The sequence below is a fragment of the Labrus mixtus genome, chromosome 4 (assembly GCF_963584025.1).
Source record: "Labrus mixtus chromosome 4, fLabMix1.1, whole genome shotgun sequence".
NCBI classification, from domain to species: domain Eukaryota; kingdom Metazoa; phylum Chordata; class Actinopteri; order Labriformes; family Labridae; genus Labrus; species Labrus mixtus.
The window spans coordinates 20,744,964-20,766,142 of record NC_083615.1 but is presented as its reverse complement, the minus strand read 5'-3'; the positions used below and the strand labels follow the sequence as shown (position 1 = coordinate 20,766,142).

At 39.4% G+C, this 21,179-nt stretch overlaps 1 protein-coding gene across 1 annotated transcript in view; it reads left to right on the top strand.

The window, feature by feature from the left end:
• Positions 1-17,316, top strand: part of necab2 (N-terminal EF-hand calcium binding protein 2) — a 135,219-nt gene extending 117,903 nt beyond the window's left edge. The window contains exons 10-13 of the mRNA XM_061036288.1: positions 1,314-1,426; positions 7,726-7,803; positions 8,716-8,807; positions 12,854-17,316. Of these exons, the coding sequence (XP_060892271.1) occupies positions 1,314-1,426; positions 7,726-7,803; positions 8,716-8,807; positions 12,854-12,882 (312 nt within the window). The 3' untranslated portion in view covers positions 12,883-17,316. The remainder of the gene's footprint in view (positions 1-1,313; positions 1,427-7,725; positions 7,804-8,715; positions 8,808-12,853) is intronic.
• The last annotated feature ends 3,863 nt before the right edge of the window (positions 17,317-21,179 follow it).

Below are 21,179 nucleotides of genomic sequence, written 5' to 3'. Positions count from 1 at the left end.
TTTAGTAAATATGTGTGTCTGCATGTGTTCATGTGTGATTACACCTAAATCACACAGATAGAGCTTGATTAACAAATTTGACAGGATGTTCTGGGTCAACAGCCTTCTGTGTGTGTTTGCACATCTGTGTGTTTGAGTGTGTGTGTGTGTGTGTGTGTGTGTGTGTGTGTGTGTGTGTGTGTGTGTGTGTGTGTGTGTGTGTGTGTGTGTGTGTGTGTGTGTGTGCGTGCGTGCGTGTGTGTGCGTGTGTGTGTGCACATCATAATTAGTGTGTATATGGTTGTGCACATGGATGTGTATTGTGAGGTCTCTGTTGAAGTTATCTAGGTCATAGTGGATACATTTTTAATCTTACTCTGCTACAGTAACACTGGCACATTAAAAGCTTAAGATTTAAAACATTGCAGCAGGAGTTCCTTGTTTATAATTGGATTTCTAAGATTGGATTAATACGAATAATTAAAAAAAGATAATACTCTGAAATTGAACATTACTTTGGACACACATGCACCGTCACACACTTTACTGGACAACTGGAAGGGAGCAGGAAAGGGAACTGTGGAAGGACACTGCTTCATGTTTTCACATTGTGATTCAGCATCAGAGAGATTTCTGATTGCTATGTTGGAGGCATAGCACATAAGCCAAGGATTTAAAATGTATCACAAAACTCCTTGTAACTGCAGGTGCTTTTATAAAGCTGCTTTGGTACTGAGATGATAACAAAAGGCAAGCTTCCCACTACACTAGATAACTGGAGCGTCTGTGAGGTATGTTCACGAATCAAATGTGAGGCAGCTTGTAAGCTGTCCATTTGAAACTTTGGTTAAACTACCAAAATAGTGTTTAATAGCCGAGACTGAGGGACCCTGTCATTCACTTTGGGGTTAAAACAACTTAGAGTAAATCAATATTGGACAAATTGTTTTTTTTACTGATGTTGATATTGTAAAAAGCTATAACAATTGTATGTCAAATAAGTTGTGAATCTTTCAAATAGGTCAAGAATCAAGTTGTAGAGATATGTCAGTCTGTTCCAAAGTGATAGACAAACACTGTCATCCCAAGAGTCAAACCACAATGTGGCCTAAAAAAGTAGAAAGTCAAATAAGTGACCATCAATTTCGAGACAGACATTTGAAATAAGACAGTCCTGTTGGCTATGATGCGTAAACAAATAAAGACAAAAATAAACTTTGTCAAAGTTTTTTGGTACTGTTCCTTATAAATGTTACTATTTATATTGGGCTAACAATAGATACCTAAAAATATCAGTACAAAGCTGACCTCCCTCTCTCCCTCTGTCTTTGCAGTCCTTGTTGCTGATTCGTCAGGAGATGGTGGTTTCCCAGAAGAAGCTCGGCGAGTTTTGCGAGGCTCTGAAGCAGTACTTGAAGAATGTCTCCACTCAGAGAGACTGCTTTCAGTAAGTCTCGGCACTGCTTCCCATTTTCACTACCTCTCTGCTGGGCGCTGCAGCTGCAGAGTGCAGCACCAGCGCCCTAATCATGTTGAATATTTAATGTTTTTCATTTTTAGTGTCAGGACCTCAATGCTATCTCACTTTAAAAGGTAGCACCTCACATTTTCCATCTTTTGGTCTGGGTTGTGTCAGTCGTTTTTAGTGTTCATGGGCACACACAAGCGCACATAAAACACTTCTCTGGTGGGAAGTTGGTATTTTATGATTATCTTTCAAAAAATGAACAAATCCACTGTAATCCCCAGGGGTTTGTTTCAGTGGGATAATTACATGCTGCATACGCATTGCAGGTAAAAATGTACCTTTAATATAATCTTCTATATATGCCGCCCTTTTGTAAAACTCCTGTGCATTCCCCCTTAGAGCCTCGGGGTGCTGTGAATCAGTCTAATATCCGTAGAGACTCAGAATGCTGTATGCTTTGTACTGAGCCATATTCTGCATATGCCCTTGGCAAGACGCAAAGGGTCTATCTCTGCTGCTTATTCTGTTTGTTTTATGGTTCTCACACAAGTTTCCGCAGCCTCTCATTTGGGGAAAAGATTCTGAAAGACTCTCAAAGACAGAGTTTCCAGATTTTTGGAGATCTGAAAGAGCATTGAGTAATTGCAAATATTCCATTCTGTTTGAGTATTATAAGACATTATGTTAGCCCTTATGTGTCTCCCAAAGTAAAGTTAAAAATCTATTCAATTCTATTTGTCTTCCTGCTTTTTGGATACTTAGAGCAGCAGAATCAAATTCAACATACATTTACTGTGCACCTTTGAAGTTCAAATGGCTAATATATTAACACACCTGTTTATAGTCCAGCAGAGACAGGACAATATTATTTTGAGTTATGTTTGTGACTATTTAACAGTGGGTTCTTAAAGGCTAGCTCATTAGAGAGCAGCAGTTTTAGCCTGAAAAGATCTCTCTGTGTGATGAGACTGGCCTACAAAGTAACACTGTGGTCCTTGAAAACAAAGCAACACGCTAAAGGATGCTAAAATGAAAGGAGAATCACTGATTGAATTGGTAATTCTCTTGTGGTTAGTCACAATAGGAGACCCCTTACATTGTAAATAGTTGTGTGAATAATTGGGAATATAAAGCCTTTGAATGTATAAGTGTTAAATGAAGCACTAACTGACTCCACTGTATTAATGACAAGACAAAAACAGAACATCTAAATACATTGTGAAAAGATGCCAGCCTAATAACACATAGGGAAGTTTCTGTACATCTGACTGAAGACAAACTTTTTTACAAGATACATTTATTTTCCAGCAAAAAAACAAAACAATCTTCTCAACACAGGAACAAGATAATATGAATGTCCTAGAGGGGTCCGGTTGGAGATGGGGAACAATGGGGTGTGCAAATGTGGAAAAAACCTATTGCCATGGCAGGTGCTTGTAACACCATTTTGACTAACATGAGGTGAATTCATGCAACATATTTCTATTTGTGCAGAAGCACTGGAGCAAGGTCTAGAGATCAGAATTTATATTATCTTCATTTAGAATGCAAAAAAAGAAGGAATGCACCCACTTTGTTTATACCAAATTTTAGATCCCGACCTCCCAACAGAAAAGTGAAGATATAGATTAAAATGGTGCTTCTGGTGAGGGTCTGTTGCAGAGCAAATGTTGTTCTAAAATCATCTGGAAAGTGGAGAAGGGCAAAGGTTCTCAGTCACAGCAAAATGTTGTTAATCCTTTTGGTTAAGAAGTGCTCTAGTGCCTGAGGCTCACACAAAAGTTGGTCACATGCATCAGTGGTTTACAGGGAACCATGGCTCTACTAAGGCTGTCAAGAGAGAAAGGCTACATTAAGTGAAGTTTAAATTAAACATCTGACCTTTGAAAGTCTATGAAACAAAACCTGTTTTGCTGCTGTGAAATTCTAGCAACTAGCTCTTGAAGTGTGTCAGCTGACCTCAGTAACAAACATTTGAACATTTAACCTCTAATATGAAAAAAAAATAGCTGTTTGTCAAATTGTGAGATTGTATTTGTGCTTGTGTCTCTTTGATGTTTACCAAAATATGTCCGGAGTATATCACAATATTACATTATAGGGGCGTCAGTAGTAAGTGCACACGCCCCATGCAAAACAAGGTGGCCTGGTTTTAAATCTGACCTTTGACTCTTTTCCTACATGTCACTCCCCACTCTACAGTATCTCTCTCCCTGATTTCTGATTCTATCTTCTGTCCTGTCTCACAGTAAAGGCATAAAAAAAGCTAATGATAGAAATCTTAAAGAAAAATAAGTATATTATGATTTCCAAAACCAGAGGTTTAAATTAAATCATGAACACCACCATCATCCACATCCACAGAATTAAGGTGGTGTGTCCATTGACTACTTTATTTTTGCACTGGCAGTGCTTTTGTCCTTTAGATCACTTGTAACCAGCACTTACTGTTGCTGGGTTACAAAAGTTGGCTCACGGCATTTCCACTTTGATCGTAAGGTCTGTACTGAATTGCTTCATATGCATTATATTCGTTTTTATTCAAGGACATATCACAATACAGCAGATATTATTAAAGTGAAATACTCAGCATTACTGAAAGGCAATTCTCCTCCAGCACTCATGGTGCTACCTCTCTGACATGGACAATGTCATGCCTTTAGCTCCATGTGTTGAAAAACTCTGGATAATGCCAGCACCTGATTCTTCAGACTTTGTCTTGTTGTTTTATGTGAAAATGTATACATTTTTTTCCTTCTAGCTACGCTGTGGATTTTAAAATCGTAATTTTTTTTTTTTTTTTGACAAAACTTCTAACCAATTAAACTGATTGCTATCACAGAAGGTTTGACATTTATGTTCCCTTCAGGATTTGTAATTGCATGCATTTTGTCACGTTCTTTCTCTCTTTTATTTGACATCATCTGCTCAAACTAATTTAATTTCGAACGGTGTTTTTGATTTTGGCAGTTTGTTAAAAAAAAATCCATATTCTCACTGACCTGTTTTACTTTGTGTTTAGTGCTGATAAGGAAATGTTAACACGCTAAATGGTCAAAATGTTAATACTTGCTAAATATCAGCATGAATAACAGTACTTAAATGTCCTCAAAGGACTACCTGTATAGCTGTAGAATCTCTGCCTTATTTTCTTGCTTTTTTTTGTCTCTGTTGAGAGCATGCGGTGTAAACATGACAAATTAACCCTAGAGGAAGAACTCATGCTGAAATCATCCATTTTAAAGATGTAAAACTTACAAATGAAAATGCAGCTTGGCTCTGTATTTATAGAGTTTGAGTTGACTTCTTGTTTTTTTAATCTATAAAATCATCCATCTGTTTTCAAGCACTTTTAAATTAACACATCTTATTCCCAAACTGTGACTGGTTTTCAAGGTCTTCAATAAGTCACACAGGCACTCACACCTTCTGCACTGCTTCACACGTTTGCTCTTAGATGATAAAAAATTTATTAAATGATTTAGCGATAATGTTAATAAATAGCAGACAGAGTGGAAGGGCCCTTCAGGTGAAGCACTTCACTCATCAAGATGATGTATTTGATTCATTCTTTGTTTTTGTTCATATCCAGCATTAGGTTTTTTATTCACAGGGTTGAATGAACCTTGTTACTCTCTTATTTCTAATTGTGGTTGCATCACGATGTGTTTATGTAGCTGAACTGAATAATGCATGAGGATGCAGCTCTGTTCATGGAGGAAGCCTGCTCATTACCTCTGAGGAGGCTTTTCTCCCCTGTGCGTGCCCTCTCCATCTTTTTCTCCTTTGTAACACTGCATGTCTGTCCTCCTCTCTCTTCCCATTCCCTCTTTTTATCTTGCACAATCTAACTGTATAATAGATAAAGTTTATTTAGTCTTTGTCTCCCCTGCTCATTATCTTTTAGGGCCACTGTTTGATTACATGAACAAACACTTTATTATATCCTCCAGCAGAGATCACACAACTCAACTCATTTCTCTCACAGCAGCAGTGAATTGTTGAGCAGCAGCCTGTCCCCCTAGTGCCCTCTTCAGGTCAATGCAGGAACTGCCCTTTAGACTGTGTCAAAAACACTAAAGCAGATTGATTAAATCGTATCCTAATATTAAAGATGAACAATTTGATTGGATAAAGTCATCAGTCTAAAGGCAACATTTTTTTTATATTGTTGCTGTAAGCCTGTTATAAGTAATAAAGTGATTAAAGTAATAGAAATGTAATTTAAGCTTTAATTATAATTATAATGAAATATGGCTCTAAAGTTGTGCCATTTCTGCAAAAAGTTAAAGTAACAGTCAAGACTGGATTCAATGATCCTGTTGACATAACAGCTTTTCATAATGTTCAAAGGTCTTCGATGGTTCAAAGGTCTATCTTTTTTTTTTTTTTTTTTCATTTTTCGTCAGAATGATTCATTTTCCAGAGCCAAGAGGCCCAGTGATTAAATTAACCAAGAAAGCCAGTGAACTGTTAGAGCGCAAGACCTTTTCCCAAAAAGTATCGATGGGGCTATTCAATTTTACACTTACATTCTCCAGGTGGACTCTTAGTCAATATAAACACTGCGTTTTGTCTTTACCATAGTCATACAGCAGCCATTTTCTCTTGGTAGCCTAAATGCTGTTATCAAAATGATAACATTGCACTACTGGGTTTAAGACTGCAAGTCATTAGGGAATCAGTGAAGTTGTCCTTTTTTTCTCAGCTTTGCTTTGGTCAGCTATAAAGTCAATGAACAGGTAATTGTCCAGCAGCATATTCTGAAGTGAGCAATACATTGTCATCCAACATATTCCTACTGTAACTTGAATTTGATGGTGTAACACTATATATTAGGAAAGGAATAAACAAATTCTGAAATCACAACATGCTTCTTAGACAGGTTTAGTAAACCCTGGATGTATTCAGGCTTGCATTGTAATGTTTACTGTGTTACTGTCTGTTCACCCAACCTCAGAAATACTCTTATGAAATGTGTAATGTAGTGTGTCATTTTGCTCGAACACATATTTCTGTGTAATGTTTACAGAAATTACCTCCACCACAAAGCTTGTTGGTCTGTGAGCTGCCACTAGGTGATCAAATATGTTGTTTTAACTTGACCAGATGATCAGATGTCCAGCTGTCCTATTAGATTTTCATTATCCACTTACTCTATTGTTTAAAAAATCAGATCAGGGTAAAATCATAGCAATTGGTCATTCTTCCTATGATCTGCCGTTTGCAACTCAGAACACAGCAGTCCTACATTATGTTGTTTAAAGCATCGGAGGGTGATGTCATGAAGTTAGGTGCCCTGTGAATATGCAGGATGTGTTAAAAAAATATTTTGAAAAAGCCACTTTTTGTACATAATTATTTTAAAGAGGACATATTAAACCCCTTTTCCACCTTTTCAAACAGTCCCCTGTGGTCTAAATGAAACATCTGTGCTGTGTTTTGGTCAAAATATAACATGAATCAAGCACCAGAGGAGGTTTGTGACCCTGTATAAACCAGCTCTCTCAGAATGCTCCGTTTTGGTGTGTGTGTCTCTTTAAATGCAATACTTACACTAGGAAGCTTGTGGTAGAGATGGTCATCTATCAGTCGGAAGGTTGGGGGTTCGATCCCCAGCTCCTACAACCACAAGTCCGATGTGTGCTTGGGCAAGACGCAAGACATTTGAACCCAAGTTGCTGATTCCTCGGCAGCATATGAATACGTATGAATGGATAAGGTAATACTGATGGACACTTTACATAGAAACCACTGCCATCAGGGTGTGGATTGGTAGGTGTGACGTGCGGTGTAAGAGCACTTTGAGTAGTCAGAAGACTAGAAAATCCTTTTTTTTCAACAGGCAAGATTGTTCCATGTAAACAGTGATTGCAGTTTCCCCTTGCATGACACAATCAAGTAAACATGGACTGAGAACCTTTGTGGATTATTTACAGAACAGCATTCTTTTTAACCTATACTTCAACAGATTAATGTTTTTAAAGATAAGCCTTTGGTCGTTATAGAATGCACTAGAAAGTGCTTTATTAAACTGCTGCTTTCAAAGCCATCATATTGATGTTAAGTCTTGTAACTAAGTTGTACAATGCGTGTGATATAATTGTATGATCTAATATGTTTCTTCTTCTCTTCCACCCCCACTGCCATCCATCTACTCGTATACCTTGTCCTCCCTCCATAATCCACCAACCACTCTCTCATCACTCTCCCCCGCTTACTCATCATGTACTCCTCTACAATCCCACCCTTCCCATTCTGCTCTGACTCTGCTCCAGTGTGACTGCCGTGCGACTGCCTGACGGTTTATCCTTTGTCGTGTATGAGTTCTGGGATGGAGAGGAGGAGTGGAAAAGGTATGTTTTTAATCACATGTGGCTCCATGTAGTAGCAGTCCCACGGTGGTACTTAAAAAAAATAGTCAAATCCTTAGAGGGAGTGAAGCATCTACCAATGCTTCAGGGATGCAGCAATGGAAGGCCCATTGCTGCAAAATGCTCCATTCCAAATACTGATCACTTTAAAGGTATTAAAAGTCATCACTGAGTGAGGCAGTTCATTTGGTTCTGAGAAAGCCTTCAGTCAGCACTCTGGGTTCTGAGAAAGTTTTGTGGAGCTGAGCATGCTGTTCTTTGCTGTCATTGTTTTCATTGATTGCCAAACAAAGAGGGCACCCACTTTTCTTCCATTACTGTCATGAGCTCTGTTGGAAAAATTCCTCCATCCACATTTAATTAGCATTCTTCAGCCATTCACAAGCTCCAGACTTGCTGAAGCACTTGAGTTGCGACAGGTCAACATGATTTAGTGATGGTGCTGGTGCTGGGCATGAGGAGTGGATGCTGATGTAGCTGCCTGCTGATGTGAGTTTCTGCTCCACTGCTCACAGCATCCCCACTGCCATTAATATTTCAACTTACAGTAAAGGCTGAGGGCCACGCTAAGCACTTGGAGGCTACATGTGCTTACATTTTTTTTCTTTTATCACACAGAAATGTACAAAACAAGATATGGAAAACAGTACGATATAGATTGGGATTATTCAAAAAATATTCTACTTGAAGGTAAATTAAGAAACAGTTGATCAGACAGGAGCACATAAGAGTAACGTAAAATACATTACATGTGCTTGCATGCGTAAAAAGGTGGCTGTGCAGATATCATTTTTAATGCCAAACTTTACATGCAGTGTGTTTAGCCTTGTATGTTTGTGTGTGTGTGTTTATGTGTGTGTGCCCTCTCACCTTCTGACTGTCTTCTGATTTCAGGCACCTCCAGTCGGCCGCCAACAAAGCCTTTCAGCATGTGAAGGTGGACACACTGTGCCAGCCAGAGGCCATGTCCTCTGTAGCCGTGCCAGGTTAGTCATGAAACACAGCAGAATAAAAAAGTGCCTTTTTTTATTTTACTATAATAATGTATTTTTGGAGATAGATGACCAGCTAAGTTTAATGTGTTTACACTTACACAAAGTGGTGAGACAGGACTAACTTGCTGCACACATCTGTGGTAGGAGAGAGAACGCTTAATAAAACAGACCTGATTACTTAAAACAACATAGGTTTCTCTTCACTATGGACAACAGGGTTCTTTGGGGAAAGCGAACAACTTCATGACTAACTTGCCCCACATATGAATACATGTATTAGCAACACAATATAAGCTTACAAGCCATGTACGGTGAGTGAAGACAAAGCTAAAAGTGTCTTGAGATAACATTTGATATGAATTGGCTCTATACAATTTAAGGTTTATTGATTGATTAATAAAACACACATTGAAAAGGTTGAGCACAGATCTCTTGGCTGGCCTGTAGGCACAATAAATGCACATCAAGCTATCCAAAAGATTTTTTTTCAATGTAAAAAGTTCCTTGTGTGTGTAAGCATACTTGGCCAATAAAGCAGATTCTAATTCTGACTAGTGGGAAAGAACACCACGGGTGCATTGCTGCTAAAAAGTGTTGATGTTGAATTTATTGGAAAAGTGTGGTAGCTATAAACTTTAAGCTCTAGGTACTAAAGAAAAGTAGAACTTGTGCACTGCATTTCAGGATGTTTAACAAAGGGGGCTATGCTTATAGTTGTTGGCACATGAACAAACAATTCACTGCTCAAGAAAGCAATTGGTAGAGTCGTCGCTTTTCAATTCTACAATCCTACAATTCACTTAGCAGACGCTTTTATCCAAAGCGACGTATATCAGAGAGTAAGTACAACACAAGCAAGGATCTAGAAAAAAAGGGAACAATGTCAGTAAGAGCAAACGATCAGCTTTGAGTCCGATTGGACACACAGGTGATGAAAGGTATTGCACAGAGGCAAAGCACAACATTGACGGCAGTTCTTGAGAGCTCTAATCAGTATAGAAACCATCTTATAAGTCATCGTTATCAAACAAAAACCATCATGATCATCAATAATATTGAGACCATCATCATTAAGTTAGTAGGTATTCATGAAAGAGCTGGGTCTTTAGCTTTTTCTTAAGGTGCAGAGGGACTCTGCAGATCGAATGGAGTTTGGAAGTTCATTCCACCACCGGGGGACAACAGAGGAGAAGAGTCTAGTCAGAGACTTAGGACCCTGTTGTGAAGGTTATATCAGACGTCTTTCATTGGCAGAGCGTAGTGGGCGGGAGGGAGTGTAGACCTGGATGAGAGAGTTAAAGTAAGGAGGAGTTGTTTTTGTCGCTGTTTTGTAAGTGAGCAGCATAGTTTTAAATTTGATGCGAGCAGTAACTGGGAGCCAGTGTAAGGAGATGAACAGCGGAGTGACGTGCTCTTTTAGGAAGGTTGAAGACCAGTCGTGTTGCTGCATTTTGTATCATCTGCAGGGGTTTGATAGTGCATGTAGGAAGACCTGCCAGTAGAGAGTTGCAATAATCAATGCGTGATATCACAAGAGCCTGTACCAGGAGCTGTGTAGCATGTTCTAACAGGTAAGGTCTGATCTTCCTGATGTTGCACAGGGCAAATCGACATGACCGGGCAATCAAGACTACTTGAACCTTAAAAGTTAGCTGGTCATCAATCATGACACCCAGGTTCCGGGCAGACTTTGTGGGCATGAGTTTGGTTGTTCCAAGCTGGATATTGATCTGTGGTTGCATAGAGGGACTGGCTGGGATGACAAGGAGCTCAGTCTTTGAAAGATTGAGTTGAAGGTGCCGTTCATTCATCCATTTAGAGATATCAGCAAGGCATGATGAGATTCTTGCAGAGACTGTAACATCGTCTGGTGGGAATGACAGGAAGAGCTGGGTATCGTCAGCAGAGCAGTGGTATGAGAAGCCATGAGAGCGGATTATTGAACCAAGTGAGCTTGTGTATATGGAGAAGAGAAGGGGACCAAGCACTGACCCTTGAGGTACCCCTGTGGATAAGCTGTGCGCTTTGGACACTTCTCCCTTCCACGACACTCTAAAGGATCGCCCAGAGAGGTAGGACACGAACCAGCAGAGGGCAGATCCTGAGATGCCAAGTTCAGAGAGCGTGGATAGGAGGATTTGATGGTTGACTGTGTCAAAGGCAGCAGACAGGTCTAGCAGTAATAGAACTGAGGACTGACCCGCAGCTCTGGCAGCTCATAGCGATTCTGTTACTGACAGTAGTGCAGTTTCAGTAGAGTGGCCCCGCTTAAAACTTGACTGATTTGGGTCAAACAGATCATTTCTGGACAGGAACTCAGAGACTTGCTTAAAGACTGTGCGCTCAAGTATTTTTGACAGAAAGGGCAGAAGAGAAACCGGTCTGTAGTTTTCAACCTGGGCTGGGTTTAGTGTGGGTTTTTTGAGCAGAGGGGTGACCCGAGCTTGTTTGAATGCGGTGGGGAACACACCCGTTGACAGAGAGGAGTTGATGATATGCTTAAGTGCAGCATTAAGCGGAGAGGAAATGGTCTGCAGGAGGCTTGATGGTATTGGGTCCAGAGGACAGGTGGTGGGCCGAGAGTCTGTCACAAGCTAAGAGACTTCATCCTCAGTCAGAGAGGAGAAGGAGTCGAGTGAGGCACTTTTGGTTGGTGCCTTTGGGCTGAGTTGGTCAGGCTCAGAAAACTGGTTACTGATGGTTGCAACCTTTTCAGTAAAATACGAGGCAAACATGCCTGATGTGAACAGATTGGAGGGTGGAGGAGGAGGTGGTTGAAGCAGTGAGTTAAAAGCAGAAAACATTTTTCTTGTATCTGTGGCATTGCATATCTTGTTCTGATAATATGTTGTCTTGGCCGTTTAAAGGCTGGAGGAGAATGAGACAAGTCTGTGCTTATAGTCATTGAGGTCAGCGGACTGTTTGGATTTTTGCCATTTTCTCTCAGCCCTACTCTTTCAACCAGCTCCCGCTGCTTCGGTGGCGGTGTATGAATGGATTAGTCTTGTACTTACTCTCTGATGTGTGTCGCTTTGGATAAAAGCATCTGTTAAGTGAATTGTAACATTGTAGCATGTAAGTGCACTGAATTTGTAAAGAAATGGAAAAAAAAAGCCGAAATCATCAATTTGGCCATGCCCAGAGCTTTCTGGTTCAACAAAATGATGTTGGGTAAAGGTATGATGGGCTGCGCAACTCTTGTCGAATACATTGCTTTCAGTGGGAACGCAAGGGGGGGGGGGGGGGGTTGCACTGTTAGGGGTGCAAGATGGAGCCATTTGGCAAAGCCAATTGCGGTGGATGTGCAGCAAACAGAACTCACAATCAGGATAGATAGATAGATAGATAAATAGATAGATAGATAGATAGATAGATAGATAGATAGATAGATAGATAGATGGATTAGGGTGGATTGGCTTTCAGTTAATTCATTACTTTCATGAACCTTTCATTAAATTTGTAGGTTCCAGATAATTAAGCACATCAGAGTTTAATACAGACAATAGAACAGAGTTTAACAGCCATAAGTCAGTAATTAACAGCTAAATAAAGTAATTTTGTTAAATTGCAATTATAGAGCAGAACTAAATTATCATTGTCTCCTCGAAATCTGGAGACGCTGATAAGTGTTATAGTCAGGAAGGCTGACTGTGTAATTACTAAAAGCTTGAAGGCATTGTGAACCACTAAAGCTACCTGGCACCATTTAAAAAGTCTGACACTGGCATGCATCCATGCTCCTAGGTGTAGGCTGTCAGGGACCTGAGGTGATGCCTGGTAGACTGCCATTTGTACTTTTTTCCTGTCTAACTCATTTTTCATCTCACCCTCTATTCCTTTCACTCTCCTCCCTCACTCACTGTCTTCTTTCTTTCTCTGACTTGCCAAATTTCTCCTCATCTCAATTCAATCTGTTTCTATTCATTTCCTTGCTCGTCTTCCTGTCTGTTCCCTCCCCTGGGGATCACTTTCTTTTCTATTTCCATCTTCCTCGCCATCCTCACTCTTGCTTGTCATTCTTCTCTCTCTGTTTGCAGCCGCCTGGTGCAGCGTGAACAAGGACTAAGCATGAAGATATTCAACAACACGCCAAGACTCCTGGACACTTCCCCCTTTCCTCTTGGAGCCCCCTCCCACCTAAAACCCTAGACCTGTACCCTTGCAATTCTACCCCTCTCACATCCCCACCTCCCCCTCCCTCCTTTAGCCCTCACATTCCTCAACTCTTTTTGTAAGTACATGTTTACACAGTGAAAATGAATGGTGTCAACTGCAGTGAAAATTGAACAAACAGTGCATTTTACACGGAGAGATTACTGAAATGCAATCTCAACGTAGTGGTTTTATGGATACAGGTATTGGATTCTGTCATGCTCATGTTTCAAGTAGCTTTGAGCCACTTTATGGTGGAGATTGTCATGTAGCAAGGACCCTGAAGTTGAGTTTTCATGTAGCAGTCAGTCAGTACGTTTACATGCACAGTTAAGTCGAACTAGGGTTATAGCTCGATTGGGCCATTTATATGGTAGACTGTCCATGTCCCAGTGTACAAGCACCGAGGGAGAATCAATTTATGGACAAAAGTGTGTCATACTCTTCTACCATAGGGAGCAATATGCCCCATTTCAGCTAGTTACTATTGGACCTTTTTCTGGTTAGCAAACAGCAAAGTGGTGGTTGCATAGGTTGTACTGTATGTTGAACGGTGAAAACATGGACAACTTTACAGCTCTGTGAATTTCGTACATGCCCATCACTTTACTTTTGGTTAAATTGCAATGCACCTTATCCTTCTAGCTTATGGTGATACCCGGAGGCCGAAGGTACTGCAACTTTTGCTTAGTCATGTAATTATGCTGTTTGGTGCAAGGATTGTGGAACAGGCGCAGAATGCCTAGTCTACTTTGGGCCCAATTGAGGTGTATACATACACAAGAGTTAATCGATCTTCAACCGCATTATCTAGGTGTGTTTGTCCGACTCCAAAAAATTTGATTTAATACTCTTTCAGTCGCACTAACATGTTTACATGCATTGTAAAAGTCTAGTTTTAGTCGGACTCGGACATCACAATAAATTTGACTTTTTCTAACTGCATGTAAACGTACTGACCATCTTTGGGTAGTGCATTTATGAATGCTGCATTTATTTCCTCTTTGTTAGGGTAGAATTTACCACAGGTAGCTCATCTTGCTGTTGTTTCATTGTAGCTTCTCATTTCACATTTGCACTCACACAAAGTGTTGTACACTTCTTTGGTTTGTTTTGTTTTTTGACATTATTCTCACATCAGCCATAAACACCTTACATTGACACGTTGAGTATAATGTATGAGGACGATAGACCTACCTAGTTGCTGGATAAGCTTGCAATCTCAGGAAAACTGAATGCTTGAATTTAGCTAGAACAGTTAGCATCTAGCTAATGGTTAGACTTACTTTCCCAGTCACCTGATTCCAAGTCACTAAAAACAGTATTCAATGGTAAAATCAAGAAGACCTTGCAAGCAGTCTTTTACAAGGTAAGACAGACTCTGACTTAATGCAGGGAGGTATCTAATATGATTTAAGTTCTTCACAAAGAAATGCTCTTTTTCATTTCAAATATAAATGGCGCTGAGAGGTTAGACTTGGGTTATTTCCTGTACTGTCCATTATTATCCTATACACCAATGGAAGAAAGGTAGAGTTCCTGTCAGGTATTCCCTCAGTATCTCATTGGATAACAGTCCTTACACACTCTATCAAAGAACTAGGGCTATGATTGTAACAGTTCTTAAATGCTAACAAGCATTTTAACCAGTCCTTGAATGTATGAAGACACCTTTTAAGTGTAATTTTTTGTGTTGTTTTTCAAATTTGGACATAGTATTTGAATTCAAAGTATAAGCCTTTTATTAAACAGGTAAATTTGATCCATTTGTTTTGGTGTGTGAGACCCAAGTACACCTATGTTTAATGGCTACTGTGAGAGTAATGTCTCTGATGCTATAGGAGCTTATTTAGCATGTGAAAACAAGTCCAAGCTAACTTGTGATTCGCAGACATGTAGCCAACCATTAGAGTTAGGGATTTAAACCTCATTACAAACCTTTTATGTCATGAAACACTTTGGGGTCAAATGTTGAATCTCTACACAGTGATAACAGGGCTGAGATGAACAGATAATATAGCTGTAGAGGGATCATGAGTGACTTAGAAAACAGTCTGCTGCTACTTTGAGACAGAGGAGTAGAGAGATAAAGACAGCACCTCACTGTTCTCCATGCAGCTAAAGTTTGTTATATTTTTCGCCTTCAGTAAGTGTATTCTTTCTCTGATTTGGCGATGGGTAGCTTATAGTAGTGGTGTAAGTTTAGGAGAGATTGTACATATGAGAATGTTGTTCAGTTATGAATATATTTGTATTTATTGACATCTTTAGTGCTATGGTGCAATTTTTCCTCAGTGGAAGTGGCAGTAGCTAATTAGGCATTGCAGCTTCTTGTAACAGTTTATTTGAATCAGAATAACTACCATCAGAAACTTTAAATAGAAACCCATCTAAATGACACTGAATATGAAGCCTTAAACATCATCACATGGAGGAGGAGGAGGAGGAGGTTTTGAGGAGTTTTCAAAAGATTCATTTCTTCATAGAATGTGTTCTAAACTCCCAGTAAGTAGGGGAACCTCTGAGCATTAGATTACACAACACCATGTCTGAGTTGCATTGACATTTTGATGACACAAAGATCGTTTCACTATGCCATATCACTCGAAAAAACCCTTGAATTTATGAAAGTACTCCTTATAACTAAGCATACTGTTAGCTCCGCACCACCTTGGCATCTAAACATCCCTCACTACATGCCTGAGCAGTGCGTGTGCTTAGCAGAACCACATGCTTTTCATTTTGTAATGCATTTTAACGGGTTAGAACATCCACACGGCCCATGTGTGCTGCACAGCTTTGCTAGATCACAGGGTGTGGCAGTGCTGAAATACTACAGAACCAGGCTGAATTTGGTTCTTTGCAGAAAAATGCTAAAATAGATATGTCATAATTACATAATACCAGCAATAATACTTTTTTCACTACGGTTTAATTGTCTATATCTTTAGACAATAAATTGTTTCAACACAAACTCAACGTAAAGAGGGTCAGGCTGGTTGCAGCTGCATGTAGTCTATGTACACAGGGACAGAGTGGATGTTAGTTCTGTGAGGCATGTCACAACGCATTGTTCAGGTGTGCAGTGTCTCCCCGGCTTAACACATGAAGATCAGGTATACTGTCTCCATTCAACCCACTGATATAATACAAGCATGTCTATAACTATAACTGAACTGGAGCATCAAAAGAATCAACAGCTGGGTGGGTCTGATCAGCTAGGTTTGGTCTATAAATAACTAGAACTAGACTTAGTTTTTAAGCTCTGGTATTAATGTCATGTTTAGGACCAATGACCATGTTATTGAATGGAAGTTTTGAAATTTGACATAAGGAATGTGGTCCACTTACCGTAATTGATGCTTTAACCCATTTTATATTAAAGCTCCACTCTGAATGACTACAACCCAGTGGAGGGCACTCTTAAGCAAGCATAAGTATCAAGGGAGTGCATTGAGACTAGACATTTGGCTACTATTTAGTTTTAATTTTTGGCCCTGATTTCTATTCACAATCCAAATTAAATGAAGTCAATTGAAACCTCTAAAGTACATAATCCAAATTGGCATCCTATCTTACTGACATATTATATTTAGACATATTATGTATGTCTGGCTCGTCCTTATTTTGAGAAGATTTGCTTGAAATTGATCAGACCCACCTCTGCATCTGCTCTGTTTCTTCTTTATCATATCCAATACTGGGGAAAAAACTGAGCTCAATAAAACCTGCCCAAGTCCCCTCACCTAACCTTCTCACGACCAGCACCGCCATGAGTCCACCACCGTCAAACAATCAGACTCTCATTCTGAAAGCACAATGTAAAAAAATGAGTGAATATTGTGACTTATACAGTATATAGGAGGTTGTTGAGTATGATGAGAGTATTTAGAGATATATATAGTATTACTGTTTATCTGTTTTGTTCCTTATTTATAGCTCTATTCTTTCAAAGGTGCCATCATGCCATCCATCTTACATTTGAGTCTATTTTCTCTATTTCCCTCTGTGAATGACAGCCAGTCAGTCATCTGCCAGTACTGTGGTAGTAGTGAGTGGGGATCTAGCTACACTGATACTTATAATGATCCAGCACCATTCCCTTCTTTTGGAGCGCTGTGTTGCATTGAGCTGGGCAGGACTGTGTGGAATGTGGACATGTTAAACAATGTTAAATATATTAAGTACACAGAATATGTATTACAGTAGGCTTATAGAACAGGCATGCAAAGGCGTCGCTTCTTTATCTGTGAAATGTATCGAATAATAATAATAATAATTCAGAGTGTCTGTGATGAAGATACCCTGTGGAGCTGTGCTATGGAACAAGGTGTTTACAAGTTGGCTCCTGCTTTGTTTGTATAGTGTAGGCAGGAGGAAGCAGATTCTTGATCCTGGTTACACTCTAGTATTCTGACTCTAAGCAGTGGTAAAGCTACGAGAAATGTAGCAATGCACCAACAAAGCCAATTAGGTCTAGGTGGCTACAAACAATACAGTGGGGAAAACGAAAGAAAATGATTTTTGTAAGTGTGTTCTGATGAAGGAACGCACATTTTAAATCCACATGGGTGTTCTGTCACTTGGCATCTGTGTAGCTCAGCTGCATTGTAAGGTTTTACAAGATTCCTGTATCGAAGAATGTACTAAGAAGTGCCCAATGAAGACGTTTCAGAGGAACAAAGCAGCATTACGGCCAATGTCAGATAAGTTCATGTTGGTTACCAAACTTTTCTGACATTGATGCGTGCACATCATTCGAAAAATCTATGAAGTAATTACATTATCCATAACACCAACTAATCAGGAGATGTACAATCCCGGAACAATTACATTTTAAATAATGCCTTCTTTTAATTCTAAGTCCTGTCTCCTGTTCCAGTAGTGGAAATCAATAGTCTAACATTACATCTTAATATGGGCTGTTGTCCGTGCCTTTAGCCTGTCTTGCCTTGATTACTGCAGTTCAATATTTATTCGCCCGTAGCCTGCAGTCAGTGGTGAGTGCAGCCAGCAAACGCTAAGCACAGAGATCATAGCTCTCCATATCTTTGGAGGATTACTTAAGCCTCCTACAGAGTTGAGTTTCAGATTACATTATAAGGCTTTGGCTCTATTAGGGTTTATACTTCATTGTGTTCAGCTGTAGAGGTCACTTTGGCTTCATGGAAGTTTCGATGCCTCAGTGTAGGCAAAAACCCTGCTAATGAGGAACAATGCTTTTGGCCTTCATTTTGTCAGAAACACAGATGGATGTTAACTTCAACATTCATTACTGACTGTCAAAATAGCTATATGATCAGAGTAACATGGAACAACCTTTAAATCTCTCTGAGACCATGTCTGATTTGGTTTTACTTCAGCTTCTGAGGACACAGCGGAGGCCTTTAGAAGACCCTGATTTCTTTTCCAGACATCAGGTTATCTGTCTATATGTAAACCTTAAACTGCAGCCGAGCTGATTACAGAACAACCAATTACTTACAAGACGGCTCCACAAGGTACCTTTACCCTTTCATTCCTTAAAAAAACATGACATGCACTCCTGTGCCAATAAAAGCTTGTTTGCGTTCAAGAAGGAGCTGCTGTATCTGAATAGAAACATAAAGCCATATTGCATGGATTGATGTGTACATGTCAGTGACCCAATATACTGATAGCCATAGTTTTACAGTACTCCAGTGCCCAGCTAAATGCAGCACATGCGGTCTTACCGAGGGCTTTTCTTTCCTGTACATTGTGCCCAGCCTGGTTGGGTTGTGTAAATGAGTTAGATAGTGAGTGAAGTGTCAGAAATGCCAATACTGTTTCCTATTGATACATTCCTGAATGTCCCTCAGACTGTGCAACCTGTTCTTTTCTATCCTACTCCTCAGTGCAACCTGTGCTTTGTCATACAATGAAAGAGTTATGCTATTGAAATGTAATGACGCAGGACTTGATTGAATGTTTCCCAGCAACATGAAAAGACAACATGTAAAACTTCAGAAGGCCTGGTGGACGCTGGTTGACAATAAGCTTGTCGCCAGGTCAACCTCAACACGCTTTGTGACATGAACAACAGGCCAATCAGGAAACTGAAAAACGGATCAAGGCAATAACTCTTCCCTTCTATGGCTGTGTTCTTTTCTATCCTTCAACTGAGTGCATGTCAACTGAATGTCCAGTAACTTCTTTGCTGTAGTATTAGGCCATGCTACTCTTCAATGGGTTTTGTGCATTTCTTACCTTTTTTCTTTTCTAGTATACCTATAAAGGAGAAAGAGACTAAAATCTATGATATTAAAATATATATGACTAGAAAAAAATGGCATTGAAGAATGAACATTCACTTTTATGGCAATGTTTAATGAAATATTAATTCTTAATGTATGTTTCAGTAAAACAGCTTTCTCTTCTTAAGTGTAGAGACTTATTGCAGGGATGCAAGTATTATATTTGGTCTTAAAATAATATATTGTTGAAATTCTAGATGATGTAGAGTGATACAATTCAATAAAACTATAAAACTGCAAAGCTGTGTGTTGTTGCTGATTTTAAGACTTCTCTATGGTTCATATGAGCTTTCCCCCGTCACATCGGTGAATCAACTTCTTTCTATGGTGAAGTTTTTATCCAATTATGCTGCTGGACAATCGCAGATGTTTATTTCATGGTTGGATGAGCATTCAAATCAGGTTTGCCATAAAAAAAAAAAATTTTAAAAATAGGTGCGATTTTCTCAATTCAACAAGGATGTAATGTATCTAAATTGGATCAAACTTTTGGGCACTTGTGTCTTCATTCATCCACTGCGGCTGTACAGAGGAAATCAAGGAAATCATACAAAGAGAGGAATCAAGGAAATGTGTTTGTAGAGAAATTAGATTTCCGTTCTTCTGGAGCTTCATGTGAAGTGCACACGTCTATATCTACACACAGGCACAATGATTATTATTATTAATAATAATAATAATAATAATAATAATAATTTATCCTTTATTAATCAGAAATTCAGTTTTTACACTCTGTTTAATGAACATGCTACACAAACATGCACAAACAGGATCCTGTGGACATTAATGCATTAATGGAGAGGTCTCAGAGTGAGGGGGCTGCCCACAGCGAGCGCTGCAGAGCAGTTTTGGGTTTTGGTGCCTTGCTCAAGGAGCTCGGCAGTGCTCAGGAAGTGAACTGGAACCTTTCCAGCTACCAGACCAACTTCCGGACTTGGGCCATGCCGGGTCTTGAACTGGCAACCCTCTGATTCCCAACCCAAGTCCCTACGGACTGAGCTTCTAATACAATCATTTTTCATTGGTAATTATGACGACATGAAGTAAAACCTGCAGTATTATTAATCCTTCTTCATGTATGTGACGTTTTTTACTCATTAATTGTGTCTAAAGGTATTTCCTTTAATTTCAGTTTTATTTGTTCCGCACATGGCAATACACACAACCCTTCACAGAAAACGATTTAAAATTAAATCACAATCCATGTTGGGAAAGGAACTCTATTTAGTGATAGTCTTACTTTTATGTGAAAAGTTTCAGGGAAACCCCAAAAATGATGTTGCTCACATTAAACTGATGCTATGGAATTATGAGACTCACATGTGACTAAATGGAAATGATAACTTCAAAACAAAAAATGCTTCTTAATAACAGACAGATCCATCCTTTAAGCTGAAGTGCTAATTAGTAACTGATGTCTGTGCAGAGGGCATGGAGCCTGTTCTTAGGTGTCCTGAATCCACAATTCAGGCTGTGTTAAAAATACTTAAAATTGACATGCATGTTTTTGAGTCCTTGAAGTATTAAAGGTGCATTATGTAGATTTGTTAGTGAAATGTTGAAGTTGGAGAAGTGAAACAATTCTATGCTATATTTTCTGAACTAAATACACAAACTTTATTCAAAGAAAAAAATGGGTCCCTGGAATACTGTTTGGAGCAAAAAAGCTACCAGGAGAGTTACGGTTTCACTGTGGCGTACCCTCCACCATAAGTTCTCACTTAGCATTTTATCTTCAGTGTTACAGGGAACAAATTTTCCTCTGAGGACAGTTTGTGTATAGAGTTATGAACATACACCACATAATCTGTACATTTCTTCAACTTTCACATTTCTCTACAAAAACTACATAGTGCACCTTTAAGCTTAGAAGATGTTTATGTTGCCATTATCTTGTGTTACTTAAAAGTTGATGTGATAAGTGCAGGCAGAAGGG